Here is a 16,034-nt window from a genome sequence, read left to right on the forward strand (position 1 = left end):
TAAAAGAATATTTTAAAAAGTTTTTTTATCACATATTAAAAAAATATCAAGTTAAGCTTTTAAGTTAAAGTATTTAAATCAAAAAAAGTTTCTTATCCCACATTGAAAAAAATATAATTTTTTCTTTTGAACATAGTGTATATCTACTAATGTGTCTCAAATCCCATATTAAAAAAAAGATAATTTTTTTCTTGGAAACATAAAGTATATATATTAATGGATTTCAAATCTCATATATTTTTTTTAAAAAACCTAGTCTTAACCGGGTCTTGCTCGGGTCTGACCAGCCTTTTAATAAATTCAGACCAGTCCAGCTCACGGATCGGCTGGGTTCCAGGTCAATCCGCCGGGTCGATCCGGGTTTAATAACACTTGAATAAACAATGAAAAAGGAAAACATTAAGTATTAATTTATACTCAGCGGAAAAGGAAGAAAAAAGAGAAGAAAAGAGGAACAGGGAATCTACGCTGTAAATATTATTGTTTTTTTCGAGATCTGCCATAATAAGAAAATAACAGTAGAATTTCTTGATTCCTGAGAAAAAAAATCTTCTTGTTGGAATTCATTTAAGGGGAAGGGCAGCCCTGTGGGTTCCAACACCCTCCCAGTGCATGCGAGCACTCATCCCCACAAAGCCACTTCTGGGTTCATCCACTTTCTTTATCCTCTGTACAAATTCAAGAAATGACAGTGCCTTCCTTCTTTTTTAAACTCTTGAAAACATGTGGTGGCTGCTGGTTAACTATGTTGTTTCCTTGCTAGTATTCGTTTTACTCACTCATTTCAAGTTCGTATTTAAGTAGCTTGAAGATATGTTTACTAATTTTTTGACATCTTAAAGCACCCTGTTCTCTTAAAGCTCCCATATTTGGTGCTGAATCAAGGCTCTAGAAACCCTTGATTCTTCTTTCAATAGATATCAGTTTCTTAAGGGGTTTCAGAGTCCCTGCCAAAGGTATCCCAGGATTCCTTCATTAATAATCCACAGTTGTCATTGCTAATTAATGAGCTCACCCAGGATTCCTTCACGAATTTTGAAATCTTGTTTTCCATTTGTCAATCGAGTCTTTTGTATTTTCTCTTTGGGTTTCGCTATCTAGTCACCTCTCTGTGTTCTCCATTGCTCACATCAAGTGAAAGACCTCTCTTCTTTAGCAACTACTAGCTCTGTTTTCTTGAGTTCTGTTTTCTCAAATTTGTGACAGAAATGGCGATGTTTTTCAATATTTTCTCATTGAAGAACTTACTGGTGCTGTCTCTAGCACTCAATGTGAGCTTGGTTTTAAGAGTGCTGTATGAGAAAGACTTTGAAGTCAATAATGGGCGCTCTGTGGACAATCAGAAAGATGCATTAACGACTACTGATAGTGTGCTTAGCGAGGCACGAGCTACTCAGAGGGCACGTCCGTCCATGCCCTCTTCTTCCTCCACAGTTGATGGCGATGGCGGGGACACAATAATCAATCTTGATCAGTAAGTGGTAAATTATTGTCTCCTTTTTTTTGTTTAAAAGTTATCTTTTACACCTGTTTTGTTGCATAAACAGACCCGAATAAGTTGGCTAGTTCAGTGAACCTCGCTGCTAAAATTGGTTGGTAAAGTGTGCCTGAATAATTTAATTCTTTTAGTCTATGCAAAGTGTGCCTGAATAACGTGTCCTTTTATTTACATGGTTAACACCTACAGTAAAGGACCATCATTAACTTCTTCTTCTTTACTACAATGGTCAACGGAGTTCTTTTGAGATTTACTGGTATTTTCATTTGGAGGTAAAACTGAAAGTATGGAGATTTGCTTTTTGTTCCTTGTGTTCTTCATTTTTAGATGATGATTCAGTGCTGGGAATCCTAACTTGCGGAATCTGTTTGCTTCACCTAGTAGTAGGAGTACTGCAAGTATAAGCAATGCCTAGGGGAGGTATGTAGGTGAATCCAGGATACTATTTTGTCTTAGATTCTCTATGGTGCATGTTAGACAACTGCGGTGACTTTTTCGCACTTCATGAGTACTGTCTCTTGTCAAATCTTTTTGTTCCCAAGTTGAAGGGTGAATATGTAAGCGCAAAAATGGTAACAACGCTTGAATGCCATGGATGGTGGTGCATATTGATCACTTTTTACCAGCACCATCATTGTGTGCCTTGGTTGTGGTCTTGTGGACCTGACTTCGGACTTCGCAAAAAAATAAATAAAAAGAATACTGGTTTTATTCCCTTTATAGCTATTTACAAGTTGGAAAAGCCCTAGGTGCATGTTAGCACAAGGCACTATGGGGACTTGGAAGTCGATTCATGTCTGTGGGGTGCATGTTTGTCCCTTTTAGCTTTTGGTTTTCTGAGGAGATCTGAATGGTAAACTGTGTGCATGTGTGAGGCTCTCGGGGAGGTGTATTCTCAAGAACTTAGGCCGCCTGTATTTTGCACCAGCTTTTAAGGTCTTCTTTCAGGCCATGTCGAAAAGTGGATTTTCTGGATTTACCACTTTGGGGGTCCCTTTGTATATATGTACTAATTATAACTGCGTCTTTACTTGGGGCATCAGATACATTACACCATTAAATAGTTTTACCACGAATTCATTCTGTCAGTGTAAAGTACGCAATTCATCGGTAAAATTTTTACCAACGACCTCATTGACAGAATCCATCGGTTGGAATATTGATCATCGGTAATTTACCGTTCCGTCGCTAATTTTGTCGGAAATTTTAAAAAACCAAACACCGACGAAACACCGACGGTATTACAAATGGCGAAGAACGCCAAAAAAATAAAAATTCCCGTGAGAACTTTACCGTCTGTTTATATTTTCAACGGTAATCACCGATGAAATATCTGTTGATGATTGTGGCATAGGCAATAAATATTTTAGAACTTTATATCAAATATCGACGGATATATGCCGTCGATAATAGTAATAGTAAATACCGACGGAATATATCTGTCAGTGATTGCGGCATGTGTGGTAATTTTTTTGCAACTCTCGGTAAAATATCGATGGCCTGGTTCCATTTGAAAAGTCGTTATATTTTTAAAATATTTTTTTAAAAATTATTTATTAATAGTAAAAAAAACTAATTAACCAAATAAAATTTTATTAAACATTAAAAATATAAAAATAATGTTAAATAATATTCATCCAAATATTCATTACAAATTTAATGTATTTCAAAAACAAAATTAAACTAGAATATTAGCGGAGCCGGAGGAGGAGGAGGTTGGTTGTTCCCAGGACCATACGATCAAAAATGGGCAGCACATGTATCATCATCCATCATTGATCTAATCTCCATGACCATTTGACGGAGCTGATCATAATCCGTCGAGATTCATTCATATTGTTGTTTCAAGGCCATGAACTCCTCAGACTGGGTGTGCGATAATGATGTAGAGCTCCCAACAGTTGAGACACTACGGGCCAATCACAAGTTTTTTACCGTAATGTTGGAGAGCCCATAGACCCATTTTTATCGGGTCCACCAGACGATCCTACCTCCATTCACAATTCAGAATCGAAATGTCGAAGGATCGTCTCCATATCTCCCCCTCAATCAACTATTATAGGTCTCCTGCAATTTTTTTTTTAAAATCATCATATTCAATTCAAGAAAATAATAACTTATGAAATAAAATGATTGAATGAACATACCATGAAGTGTTGAGCACGGTTGTCCACGAACTGCTGCATCCTTTTTAGCGATCTTGACTCCGCACGTGCGTCTCTATAAATAGCTCAGTTGGCTCACGTCCAAGAGATGTAGTTTGTAAGGAAAAAAAAGGTTGCAAGTTGAATATATTTATAAACAACAACAAATTAATTAACGATATATTTCATTTAAATTAATTTTACCATCTGCTTCGCATGTGCACTGAACTGGATGGAGCTGCTAGTGTGCATGGTCACCGAACCATGAATTTGCCAGTTCTGGTTGTCAGCACCGGACTATGAGCGTCGTGAAAACATCTAAGACATCACGTGCTCAATATATGTCATTCATATATCCCTCGAGATGAATGATGGTTCGAATTCCCGCCAAACTGCCACCTCATTCCATCCTTCAAGATCGTTATCTCTCGCATATTTTTTTACTTTTTTTGTGTGTCATACCGAAAATCACGTAACCTACTTCCATAGTAACAAATTAAAATTTAGAACATAAAATTATAAAATAAAAATAAATATTATTTTTAATGTTACCTAGTTGCCGTATGATTCTCCTATACCCTCCTCACAACATTGTTGTCCGTGCTATCCCACTCAAATTTATGCCGTGTATATAAATAATTCATTAAAAATAAAAATAGTACAAGATATAAAATTATAAAAATAATTTATTAAAAATAAGCTGGAAATTAAAAGTTAATACCTACCTAAAATCATCGAAACCATGCATCGATATTAGGTCTCCACTCAAGATGTCTGGAACCCTGATTCCATTAAAACAATGGAATCTCCATCGATGATTTAAACATCGATATTATTGTCTGGGCAGCCTCAATGTTTGTGAACTTGAAATTAAATAAAATTAATAAAATATTAATTAGTCGTTCATAAATTATGTTATAAGTATAAAAAAACCCTAAAACCTAAATAAATTGACATTGAAAGGTCATCCTTCCATTATGCCTCGTACTTACGGATGAATTGACGCACACTACCTCTGCGTTGTGAAACCTCGCTATGATCAGCACCTAAGGATAAGTCCTCCTCGCTGCTAGAAGAACTAGTTGTAATCGTCTGCTGACAACGTGCTGTAGGTTTAATTTTACGCATCTACACAAATTTATATGAATAATTACATAATTAACTTTGATTATTTAAAAAAAAAAAAATATGCATCACCTCCCTTATACTGGAGACTACCTACAATTTTCAAACTTGCAAATCTTTACAATAACCACAAACCAATTGACTCCATTGAAAAATCTTATATACAACCTAAGATCTATATATTTTCAACTAACATCTATAGAAATGAATAAATGACAATTAAAATTAATGGAAATAATAAAAAAAAACATAACAATCAATAATATAATAAAATTGAGATAAAACAATGAAATTTAATTCTTCATTTTCAATTATCATTTCCCTGGAAAATTCAACAATAACAATTAAAAGAGACTAAATTTTCAAATAATGATTACAATACAAACAATAAAATAATTAAATTTTCATTCAACACATCTATACAAATTTATACTAATAATTAAATAATTAAATTCAATTATTTTTAAAAAATTCATCAGCACCTCCCCTATATTAGAGACTACCCATAGTTTTCATACCTACAAATATTCGAGACATTACACAAATATTGCAAAATCAACTCTATACAACCTAACATCTATAGAAATTCAACATCTATATATTTTCAACTAACATGTATACAAATTCATAAATAACAATTAAAGTTAATCGAAATAATAAAAAACATAACAATCAATAATATAATAAAATTAAGATAGCTAATTAAATTTAATTCTATATTTCAATTAACATTAACAATTCAAATTTAACAAAATTTTCAATTATTATGGCAATACAAACAATAAAATAAATTTAACAAATAAAAAGACAAAACTAAAGACTTTAGGAATGAAAAATGTTTACCTTAATAGTGTGTTGATTTCAAGATTTTATCTACAAACAATTCACAAAACAAAGAACACCACAAAAATAATCATAATTAAAAAAAAAAAGAAAAAAAAAATACAAAGATAAAATAATCATACTTTTTAATATGTTGAAAACTAGAATCAAAACAATACAAATACAATGAAAAACGCAAAGAATTTGTAGGAGGAGAAGAGAAGAAATGAAGAGGAGCCGAGAAAAAATGAACCGTGGAGGGGGGGTCAGTTTTATACTGCAATTTTACCGATGAAATTACCAACGGAACATAGAATAATATGTTTTTAGGCGGTGGCATTAAATTCTGTTGGTATTGAATTGAATTTCGCACTAAATTTTTGAAAATCCCTCCAAATTTTTCAATGTCCGTCGGTAAAAAGATTTCAGAGCACGTGATTCCATTGATAATTGTGTTGACCGACCATGTAGTCTGACAGTCGCGCGCATTGAAATGGGCGCCATTCGTCAGGAAAACTATTGGTAATTATGGCAGGGATTGTAATTTTTTTGCAACTCTTAGTAAAATGTCAACGGGACATATTCTATCGGTAATTGTGGCATAATGCTGTAATTTTTTTGCAACTCTCGGTAAAACACCAACAGGTCACAATCCGTCGTTGATTGTGGCAAAATGCTGTAATTGTTTTGCAATTCTCGGTAAAATATCAACGGGTCACAATTCATCGGTGTTGTGTCAAGCTTTTGCATATTTTATTTGTATTGACTGTCTATCCTCCTACATAAATGCTTAAATTGCAAACTTACAGCACAATAATAAGAGCAAACAATTATAAAATAAATATTTCATGTTCCAATATATCATCCATAATATTACATCATAAAAAAAGGCTTTACAACATATTTAGTCAGAATTTTTGTCTTTGTCCTCGATTGAAGTGTTATCAGCTTCATCACACTCTTTAATGTGGTTATCATTTTCTTTATCAATATTCTCTAGCTCATTAGAGCTCAAAACAACATTCAACTCCTTTACGTCAACATCAACAAGACTATCATCGAAAACACAAAAATTCAAATATTCTTCTAAGTCAATCGATGGAGCAACTCGGTATAGTTTAACCAACTCACTAGTTTAAAAGACTTCATCTATCATACTTGTGTCTTCGTTCTTATCCTGAACAACTTCGACACAATCCATGGGTTTGGTTTTTAAAATAGATAACCAATCAACTCTTGATCGGTTCTTTCTAAAGGAAGGGGTGTATGTGTAATAAATTGTTGGCATTGCTTTGTGAAAACAATGACATCGTTTAGATTGCGATGTCTAGCTTTTGAGTTGATTTCAACGAGACCATATTGAGGATCTACTCTAATTCCTTTGTCAGTTGTGTCATACTAATAACATTTGAATAAAAACACTCTATTCTGATATTGCAGTTCGATGATCTTTTTTCCAATCTACAATGGTAGTCAACAGAATACCTGTTATAACACTTGACTTTTCTTTCAAGGCCTAGGCTTAGTTAAGACAATGAAATAACAACACTACCTCCTATTTAATAAATCTTGTATATCAAATACAACAATAATCAATAAACAGATATTATGTAATATTGACATATAGTTAATTACCTTGCAAGAGATAATGAGTTTGTGATAGGACTTACATGTGTTCTAAACCACGTGGCAAATTGTTCATCTTGTAATTGAAAGATCTGGGATTCAGTTAGCTGTGAGTTATTGGACAGTAAGTATCGTTTATGTTACTTGCAAGGTTGTTCTAAATTATATGAGTTTATGGTATCACAATATATAAATAGTACACCCCTGACAAAGTTTAAGTCGAACATCTACTTACTTAATAAAAGGTCCCAGCTCATCACAGTTAAATATGACATAATTATGTGCTTGCCTGAACTCTATTTCAGACAAATATTTTCTCCTCACAGTATTTTTAGGTGTGGGTCGTCTAGAATTAAAGAATATTGAAAAGTTCCCACTTGAAGGCACTTCACCACCATCATCATGTCGTGGAACACGATTGATACTTGTTCTCAAATGAGGTTCGAAATAGTATGAGATAAATGTTGAGATCTCTTCAATAATATAGGTCTCACATATTGACGTCTTAACATGCGCCTTGTTCTTAACCTTTTTTTTTAAGATTGAACAAGTACCTGCATAAATAGAATTAATAAAAAATATCCATTAAAAAAAATGAAAAAAAGTTTAATTATGAATTACATAGCAACTGTAATATCTAACCTCTTGAATGGATACATCCATCTATACTGGACCGGTCCTCCAATTTTACCTTAAACGATAAATATACGGGTAGATGCTCCATTGAGTCAAAAAATGATGGAGGGAATATCATCTCAAGTTTGCATGTTGTCTCGATGATATTCGTTTCAAGTTTTTTAATGTGATCAACATTGAACTTGCTGGAGCATATATCTTTAAAGAAATGACTGATCTCTATGAGTGCATCCCATATTTCCTTTGACAACAAATCATGAAAAGCTAATGGGATGAGTGTTTTCATAAGCACATAACAGTCATAACTCTTCATTCCGTATAATCTGCATTCCTCTGTATTAACCAGCCTTGATATGTCCGAGGCATGTCCATCAGGGAAACGCAGACTCTTAAGCCATTTATAGACTAGTAGTTGCGTGTTTTTCTCTAACACGAAGCTTGCTCTTAGTTTTGCGACTCGTGACTCATTACAAACCAACTCCATATTTTTACGGTTATAGAACAACGCTACATCCAATCTAGCCTTGATGTTGTCCTTTGTCTTCTCCTTCACATCTATGACGGTGTTGAAAATGTTCTTAAACATGTTCTTTTTAATGTGCATGACGCTAAGGTTATGGCGGAGAAGATTGTTCTTCTAATAAGGAAGCTCCCAAAAAAGAAACTTCTAGGAAACTTCTGCTTACCTGATTGGAGACCAAACACAATCTCATCGTACTCTGACACAACATCATGCAATTCTTTACTAGAAAAATACGGGGGTGCAACATCCTTTTCAACTCTGCCCACAAAGAAATCATTTTTGTTCTTTCTATACATGTGATTCGGTGACAATAAACGACGGTGATAGTTAAAAAAAAAAAAAAAGAAGCTTTACCCCCGTTTGTTAGCATGAATGCCTTGTTGCTCTTTATGTAATATGAACATGCTAGTTTTCCATACGTACTTCAACCAGAAACAACTCCATAAGCTGAGAAATCATTGATAGTCCACATCAAAGCCGCTCTCATAACAAAATTATGTTTTCTCGAGATATCATAAGTCAAAGTTGCAGATGACAACAACTGTGTCAACTCATCAATTAACAGTCAAAGACAAACATCTATATTTCACCCCGGACTGCTCGGAATTGGTATGACCATAGATAAAAACATGAAATCCGGTCTCATACACATCCCTGGTGGCAAGTTATAAACCGTCAGTATGACTGGCCAACAAGAATAAGGAGCAGCAAAATTCCGTCGGTAATTCTGTTGGTTTTTGCCAATTTTCTGGTAGTGATATATACATGATGTTAGCCATGCATATACATTTTCGAAGGACCAAACCCCACCTTCTGTTACAAATATTTAAGGTGTTTGAGTTTTTTCTCAATACCGTGTGCTTTTTATGTGAGGTAAAACATTATAACCACTTGAGATGTTTATTTGGTCAATGCTGGTGATGGGTTTGGATGGTTAGATTAGAGAATATAGAAATAGATTTGGAACTTCCATGGAATAATTTAATATTTTCTAATTAGTGCTGTATATAATATGTAAGGATGCTGATATAATGACCAACATCACATTTAAGGTGCTGCTTTTATATATTTGCTTAATGCAGTGGCGATCCGACAATGTACGAGAGATTTTGGCAACAAACGGGTGACAAATCCACCATTGTTATCCCTGGTTGGCAATCAATGAGCTACTTCTCTGATGCTGGGAGCCTTTGCTGGTTCTTAGAGCCAGAGTTTGCCAAAGAGATTATTAGACTGCATAAAACAGTTGGCAACGCAGTCACCGAGGACCGCTACATTGTTGTTGGGACAGGTTCTACACAGCTTTATCAAGCTGTATTATATGCACTGTCCCACCAAGATGCAGTGGAACCCCGCAGTGTTGTATCTGCAGCCCCTTACTACTCCGTGAGTATTGCTTCTTATATATGCTTGATTTTACCTCCTGATATGTAGTTTGTCATTTACCAGAATTCATTTTTCTATTATTTTAACTTAATATCTCAACAGGGTGGGTGCATTTATATTTAATATGCCTTTCAAATCTCCCTGCATCAACATTAAATTGCTGGCATTTTCTTATGCGTAGTTTCTACTCTTATTTTTTTGGGGTTCTTCATCTCTTCTTCTTTTTTAATTAAAACCTCTTGCTTCTACATCTTCCATCGCTAGTCTCATGCAAATATGCATGTGCTGAATTTCATAGAACAAGCCAGCATTTAAATGGTAATCAAATTTTCCTTTTAGTTTCAGATTTGTAATATAAAAGGAGTTAATGTATCTGTACATGAATACTGAGGTCAATGACCTTTAACTACCTGCTGCATTTACTCAAAGTGGCATCATCTTCGTATGCTTGGTGGGTTTCGAACATATAGTAGTGTTGTGTTCTATCGAAGATGGTATCATCACCTTCAATGAGGTTGGTTGTAATAAAAATGAAAAATCATAATTGAAACTAAGTTTTCTCATAACTGTCAAGATCCGTCTTCCATGCACGCTTTCCTTCCAAATAATCTGAGCTCGATAGTGGCTGAACCGCTTTAGCCTTTTCTGGCTTTCTTTGTTCTTTATGCAAGGACTTCATTGGATTTCAAAGTAGAATATCCTTTTTTTGATATGAAACCGAAATTCTGTCTTCTTTAATATTGATTCTTTAACGTTAGATACACTTGATGGTTATGATGCGTTGGTCTAACTTTCATGTTGATATTTTGTTGCAGTCTTATCCATTGATCACCGACTGCCTGAAGTCGGGGCTTTATAAATGGGCTGGTGATGCACGAAGTTTCAATAAAGAGGGACCATTTATAGAACTCGTTACCTCCCCTAACAATCCAGATGGATACGTCAGGCAGTCTGTTGTCAACAAAAGTGGGGGCATCTTGGTTCATGATCTTGCATATTATTGGCCACAATACACGCCAATTGCTTCTGCTGCGAATCATGACATTATGCTCTTCACCGTGTCGAAAAGCACGGGACATGCTGGGATGCGCATTGGGTAAGCTCAACTTAGATGGGATCAAACGTTGTAACTAGATGATTAAGCATCTTGTATTTCTAAATTTTTTGTTCTACATCTTTCAGCTGGGCTCTTGTCAAGGATGTAGAAGTAGCCAAAAAGATGGTGAAATTCGTAGAGCTCAACACAATTGGCGTGTCTAAGGATTCACAGCTTCGAGCAGCTAAAGTGCTGCAAGTTGTGATCCATAGCTGCCAATATCCTACCAGCCTTGGGTCCCTATTTGATTTTGCTGCCCACCTCATGGAAGAGAGGTGGAAGTTATTGAGGGCTGCTGTTAGGCAAAGTGGTCTCTTTACTTTGCCTGAGTTTTCCCCTGGATCATGCAGCTTTCTCAACAGATCATTTGCTCCTCAACCTGGTAAATAAACATGGCTTATGTTTTAGATCATTCATAGCAACATCAATTCAACCTGGTGGAGTGGTTAGGCGCACTCTAGTCGCTTACGAGGTCTGGGGTTCGACCCCTCTCTTCATCTGCAGTCGGCCGCTTGGGGAGCACTTGCTACCCGGTGTAAAAGGGGATTAGTCTGGGTCAGCGCTCAGGATACCCTTGGTTATACCAAAAAAAAAAAATCCAATCATTTATGAGTGTTTTTTTTTCTCTTATGGGAACAAGTTCTTACACTTACATTATATTTGTGTCTCTTGTGCAGCTTTTGCGTGGTTGAAGTGCCAAGAACCCATGGAAGACTGCGAAGGCTTTCTCCGATCTAACAACATCATAACAAGAAGTGGTAAACACTTTGGTGTTAGCCCACAGTATGTTAGGATAAGCATGCTAGATCGAGATGAAAACTTCCATATATTTGTAGAGAGATTGTCCACCATCCACCTGCGACAATCCGTGCAAGTGGAAGAGACGGACGGGGGAGTAGAATAGGCAAAGAGAGTCCATATCTGCAAAAGATGTAAAAACAAGGGGGGTAAGGTCAATTCATGTAAGCACTAGTTTAAGAGAAGCTCAATCAGCTTTAAGATAACCATTTAAATAAAAGATTCCCAGAATAAATATATATGTATTTTTCAATTATTTATGCGTTTTGCCTAGAATTACACTATTCAACATGCATATGTGTACCGAACTTCTTCGATTTCAACATGAATTCATAAACGTGAAACTTACCTACAGTTGCAGATGGGAAGAATATTGTCTCGAAAAGACAAATGTGATATATCGCAGCCCCTTAGGTTGCATTGAACTTGTGGGATGATTTTGAAATGCAAATATGGTAATTTGTTTGGCAAACTCCAGCTCGAAGAACCCTAATTGTTTTTTATTGCCGCAGTCAATTTGTGCTGCAAAGTAAACATGGCCGCAATACATTTTAAAAGAATGATTACCAATCTATTTAGGACTTGAGTGTTTCTACAATAGTTTTATTTTCCAAAAAAAAAAAATCATCAAAAATATAACTTTGTTAAAAGCTAAGTGGTCGGTTACCAAATAGTTAATGCTTTCTGACGCTCCTCTTATATCAAATGCAACGTGCATCAGTTTGGAAAATGCTTCAAATGAGAAAAATATAAAATATATAAAATTTTCAAGGAAAACAATAGAGACAATAGAGACAAAAGATTGTTCAGAATATAGCTATAATAAATTGACCCTTCTGGTGAAAAAAAAAAAAAGAATTACACCCCAATAGATTTTATATATATGCTTTCAATCTTTTCATACCAAAATAGATTATAACAAATCGCTTAATAAGCTAGGAATTATTTAATTAAAAATTGTAGTTTGTGGGAGAAGAAGAATACTCTCTCTATATAAGATTTTATTGGACTGTTACATGACGTCATGATAATATTTAAATATAAATTTAAAAGAGGATCAAGAAGAAGAACATTGAAACCTAGAAGCACAAAACATATTCCCATTATTCTCATAATAAAAATTTTATTGGTCATTTTGTTGATTTTCACTCATTTTGTAATAGTAAATTTTGACAAAACTAATAAAAAACATTTTAGGTAAAATTTTAGCAAAACCTAACTGAAATTTAATGAAACTAAATAACGGTGTGTTAATGAAAGTTCAAGCTTCTTGAATAAATTCATGAAAGACGACTAGAAGCTTGATGCACCAGTGAAATGTTGAGAAAAAATATCTGAATATTTTTAAAATTAAATAACGGTAATCAAGAGTTAAAAATGAATTCTTTGAAATTTAAAACACAGTAGTTTCACTGATTTTGGAGCAGAAAAACCTTATAATGAATTTCCAAATGCAAAGACATAAATTTGAAATTTGAAATTTTTGAAAGACTGAAATCTTTGATGTACCAATGAAATAATCATAGAAAATAAATAAAAATGAAATCAAGAGAAATATCTTCACACAAAAATTTTTTTGAATTCGATTATGAACATCAAAAGACATTTTGCAAAATTATAACTATAAAATTTTCACATCATTTCGGAGCACAGGACCTTTAAATGAAGAAAAGATGAAGTGTAACGAAGACATTTGAAGGAATTAAATTATTCATCTGATTTTGAAAATAAAGTGAAAGCTAACTTGATGTTTTTTTTTTTAAAATTTCCTGTTCCATAATATAGTGCTTGCACTTCATTCTATACTATAATGGTGCCAACCATTCTATCTATTAAATTATTTTAGAAAAATTCTATAGAAAAAACTCCCACCACCTCATTCAAGATTTGAATATTGATTAGCAAAAGAAAAGGACAACAAATGAATACACCAAAATTTGTTTTCTTTGAAATTATGGCATTAAGTACAACCATATTTTGTATTTGTTTATGGTGTTTAGGCTAATTAAAGTAAGATTTCTATGATTTTTGAGTGGCCGATGCTGAAAAACATCAATGATCGGAGTTTCCATGGCCATGCATCTTTTTATAAAAGATTCATCAAGAACTTCTGTTCCATTATCAGTTTCTAGCGGACAGTAAAGCTGAAACCAATTTTTAGCTAGTAAAGCAGAAGATGATTGAAGCTTTAGTTTTGACATTAATAGACTTTAAAAAGCTGTTTAAAGTAAATTGTGATGCTTCTCGGCAAGCATTGGAGGAGTTCTTAGCCTGGATGGGTGCTCCATCACCTTTTTTTAGTGAGAAATGGTATAGCTTAAAGAAAACTATTCCTTATATGATCTAGAGTTTTACGCTATTGTTCAGACTAAAAAACATTGGCGACATTACCTTGTGCAAAAGGAGTTTATTTTAATTATTGATCATGGAGCTCTTAAATAGGTAACATAAGTTGAGTTGTTGGTGTGTGATGTGGTTGTCAATTTTGTAGAAGTTCACTTTTTCATTGAAACACCAATCGGGCAGCTTAAACAAGGTGGGTGATGCTCTTGGTCAATGGGTAACCTTGTTTAATACTATATGCGCCCATGTATTGGGATTTGATACTTTATGTGAGATGTATTTGAATGATTCCTTATTCGATCATTTTTATGCTAAATTATTGGAGGAAGTTAAATGAGATAACATTATGTTTTTAAATGATTATCTTTTTTCTGGTTTACTATTTGGTGGCCATGTGTGTTCTTTATGAGAGCATATCATTTATAAATTGCATTGTGAGGGATATTTTGGATGGGATAAGACATTAGCTCTAGTTTCCATATGCTATTACTAACCTAAGTTACCAGTTCAGGTTTTCAACTTTGTCAAGAGGTAAACTGTTTGTTAAAGGTCCAAAAGGGCTTTATCAAATGCTGGGTTATACACCTCGTTAACAATTCCTAATGCTTTATGGCTAGACATGAGTATGGATTTTGTATTAGGTCTACCCTATACACAATGGGCCATGGATTCTATTTTTGTTATTGTTGACAAGTTCTCAAAGATGACCTCTTTTATAGCCTGCCAAAAGACTATGGATGTATCTCGGGTAGCCCAACTTTACTTTAATAAGGTGGTTTGTTTATATGGCAATCCCAGGTCCATTATTTTGGATAGGGATGTCAAATTCATGAGTAATTTTTAAAAGAGTTTGTAGGAAATGATGAGAACTCAACTAACCTTTGGTTGCCTATTTGTTTAAGGGTAGTAAGCACTGCTAAAGTTACTGTGAAACTTTAGAGATAAGGCCAAAGTAGTAGGATATGACATTTCAACATGCAGAGTTTGCTTAACTAAGTCCTTTTAAGATTATCTATGGACATAATCCTTCTACAGTACTGGAGCTAATTCATGTTCCTCACATTAGACGATTAAGCATTCAAGCTATTGATAAGGCATATTACTTGTATAGAATTCATAAGCAGGTCAAGTAGAATATTAACGACAACAATACCAAGTGTAAGGCCTTGATTGATACTCATAATAGGAGAGTAGTGTCTAAGGTAGGTGATTTGGTATGGACAGTCCTTACAAGTTATAGGTTTCTAATGGGTGAGTATAACAAGTTGAAGGAAATGAAGATAGGTCATTGTATGGTGTTGCGAAAGATAAATGACAATGCTTACAAGATTTATCTTCTGCATCATATGAATACTTCTAATGTCTTCAATGTCCAACACTTGACATCTTATTTAGAGGAATAACCATACTCGAGGATGAATTCTCTCCAACCCGAGAAGAATGATGTAGTCAGACTTGCGATAATGGGTGGTTCTAAGTAGTTAGGTGTGAGTATGCCACAATCAGATGAGGATTTACCCGTATACAAATTATGTGAATGACCTAGTAGATGCATTTATGGATTAGGGGGATAGGTTAAGACCCAAAAAGAGGTCTGGTCATGCCAAACTAGAATAATAGCTAAAAAATGCGATAGCTTTTTATTCAACTGTTTGATCGCGTTCAATTTTTTACAGGAGCTTTTAAAGGTAATTTTCTTAATTTAGAGTAGCCATTACGTTGTTACACGAGCCATCGGATCTTTAGATATAAAAAAATCTCTAAGGCCCCCCGGTTCTGGTAGTTAATTTTTGTAATTTTTCTTATTTTCAAATTTCTTGTTTATTTTGGATTTTGTGCTTCTTTCCTTTGTAATTTTGGATTTTTTTTCTTATTTTCTAGTTGAGGTAGGGGTTTTGCGTATTTATGACTTTGTAAGCCTTTTAAGGAGGCAAACTTTATTAAACTTTTGAATTTTGAGCTCACATATGTAGCTCTTTTCGCCTATTAAATTATTCTATGTTCTTTGTTTAGTTGCTACCTTTAGCTTTTGCTTAC

At 34.3% G+C, this 16,034-nt stretch overlaps 1 protein-coding gene across 2 annotated transcripts; it reads left to right on the top strand.

Moving 5' to 3' along the window:
* The first annotated feature begins 444 nt into the window (after positions 1 to 444).
* On the top strand, positions 445 to 11,912 carry LOC118044886 (tryptophan aminotransferase-related protein 2). Of its 2 annotated transcripts, XM_073403597.1 has the most exons (6): positions 445 to 956; positions 1,207 to 1,474; positions 9,457 to 9,760; positions 10,576 to 10,856; positions 10,943 to 11,238; positions 11,534 to 11,912. In XM_073403597.1, the coding sequence occupies exons 2-6, from the start codon at positions 1,209 to 1,211 to the stop codon at positions 11,758 to 11,760; spliced, it is 1,374 nt and encodes a 457-aa protein (XP_073259698.1). In that variant the 5' UTR covers positions 445 to 956; positions 1,207 to 1,208; the 3' UTR covers positions 11,761 to 11,912. The 2 variants fall into 2 exon arrangements, with proteins under 2 accessions (XP_073259698.1, XP_034909259.1); XM_035053368.2 differs by having other exon boundaries at positions 446 to 1,474.
* The last annotated feature ends 4,122 nt before the right edge of the window (positions 11,913 to 16,034 follow it).

The sequence above is a fragment of the Populus alba genome, chromosome 12 (assembly GCF_005239225.2).
Source record: "Populus alba chromosome 12, ASM523922v2, whole genome shotgun sequence".
Lineage (NCBI taxonomy): Eukaryota > Viridiplantae > Streptophyta > Magnoliopsida > Malpighiales > Salicaceae > Populus > Populus alba.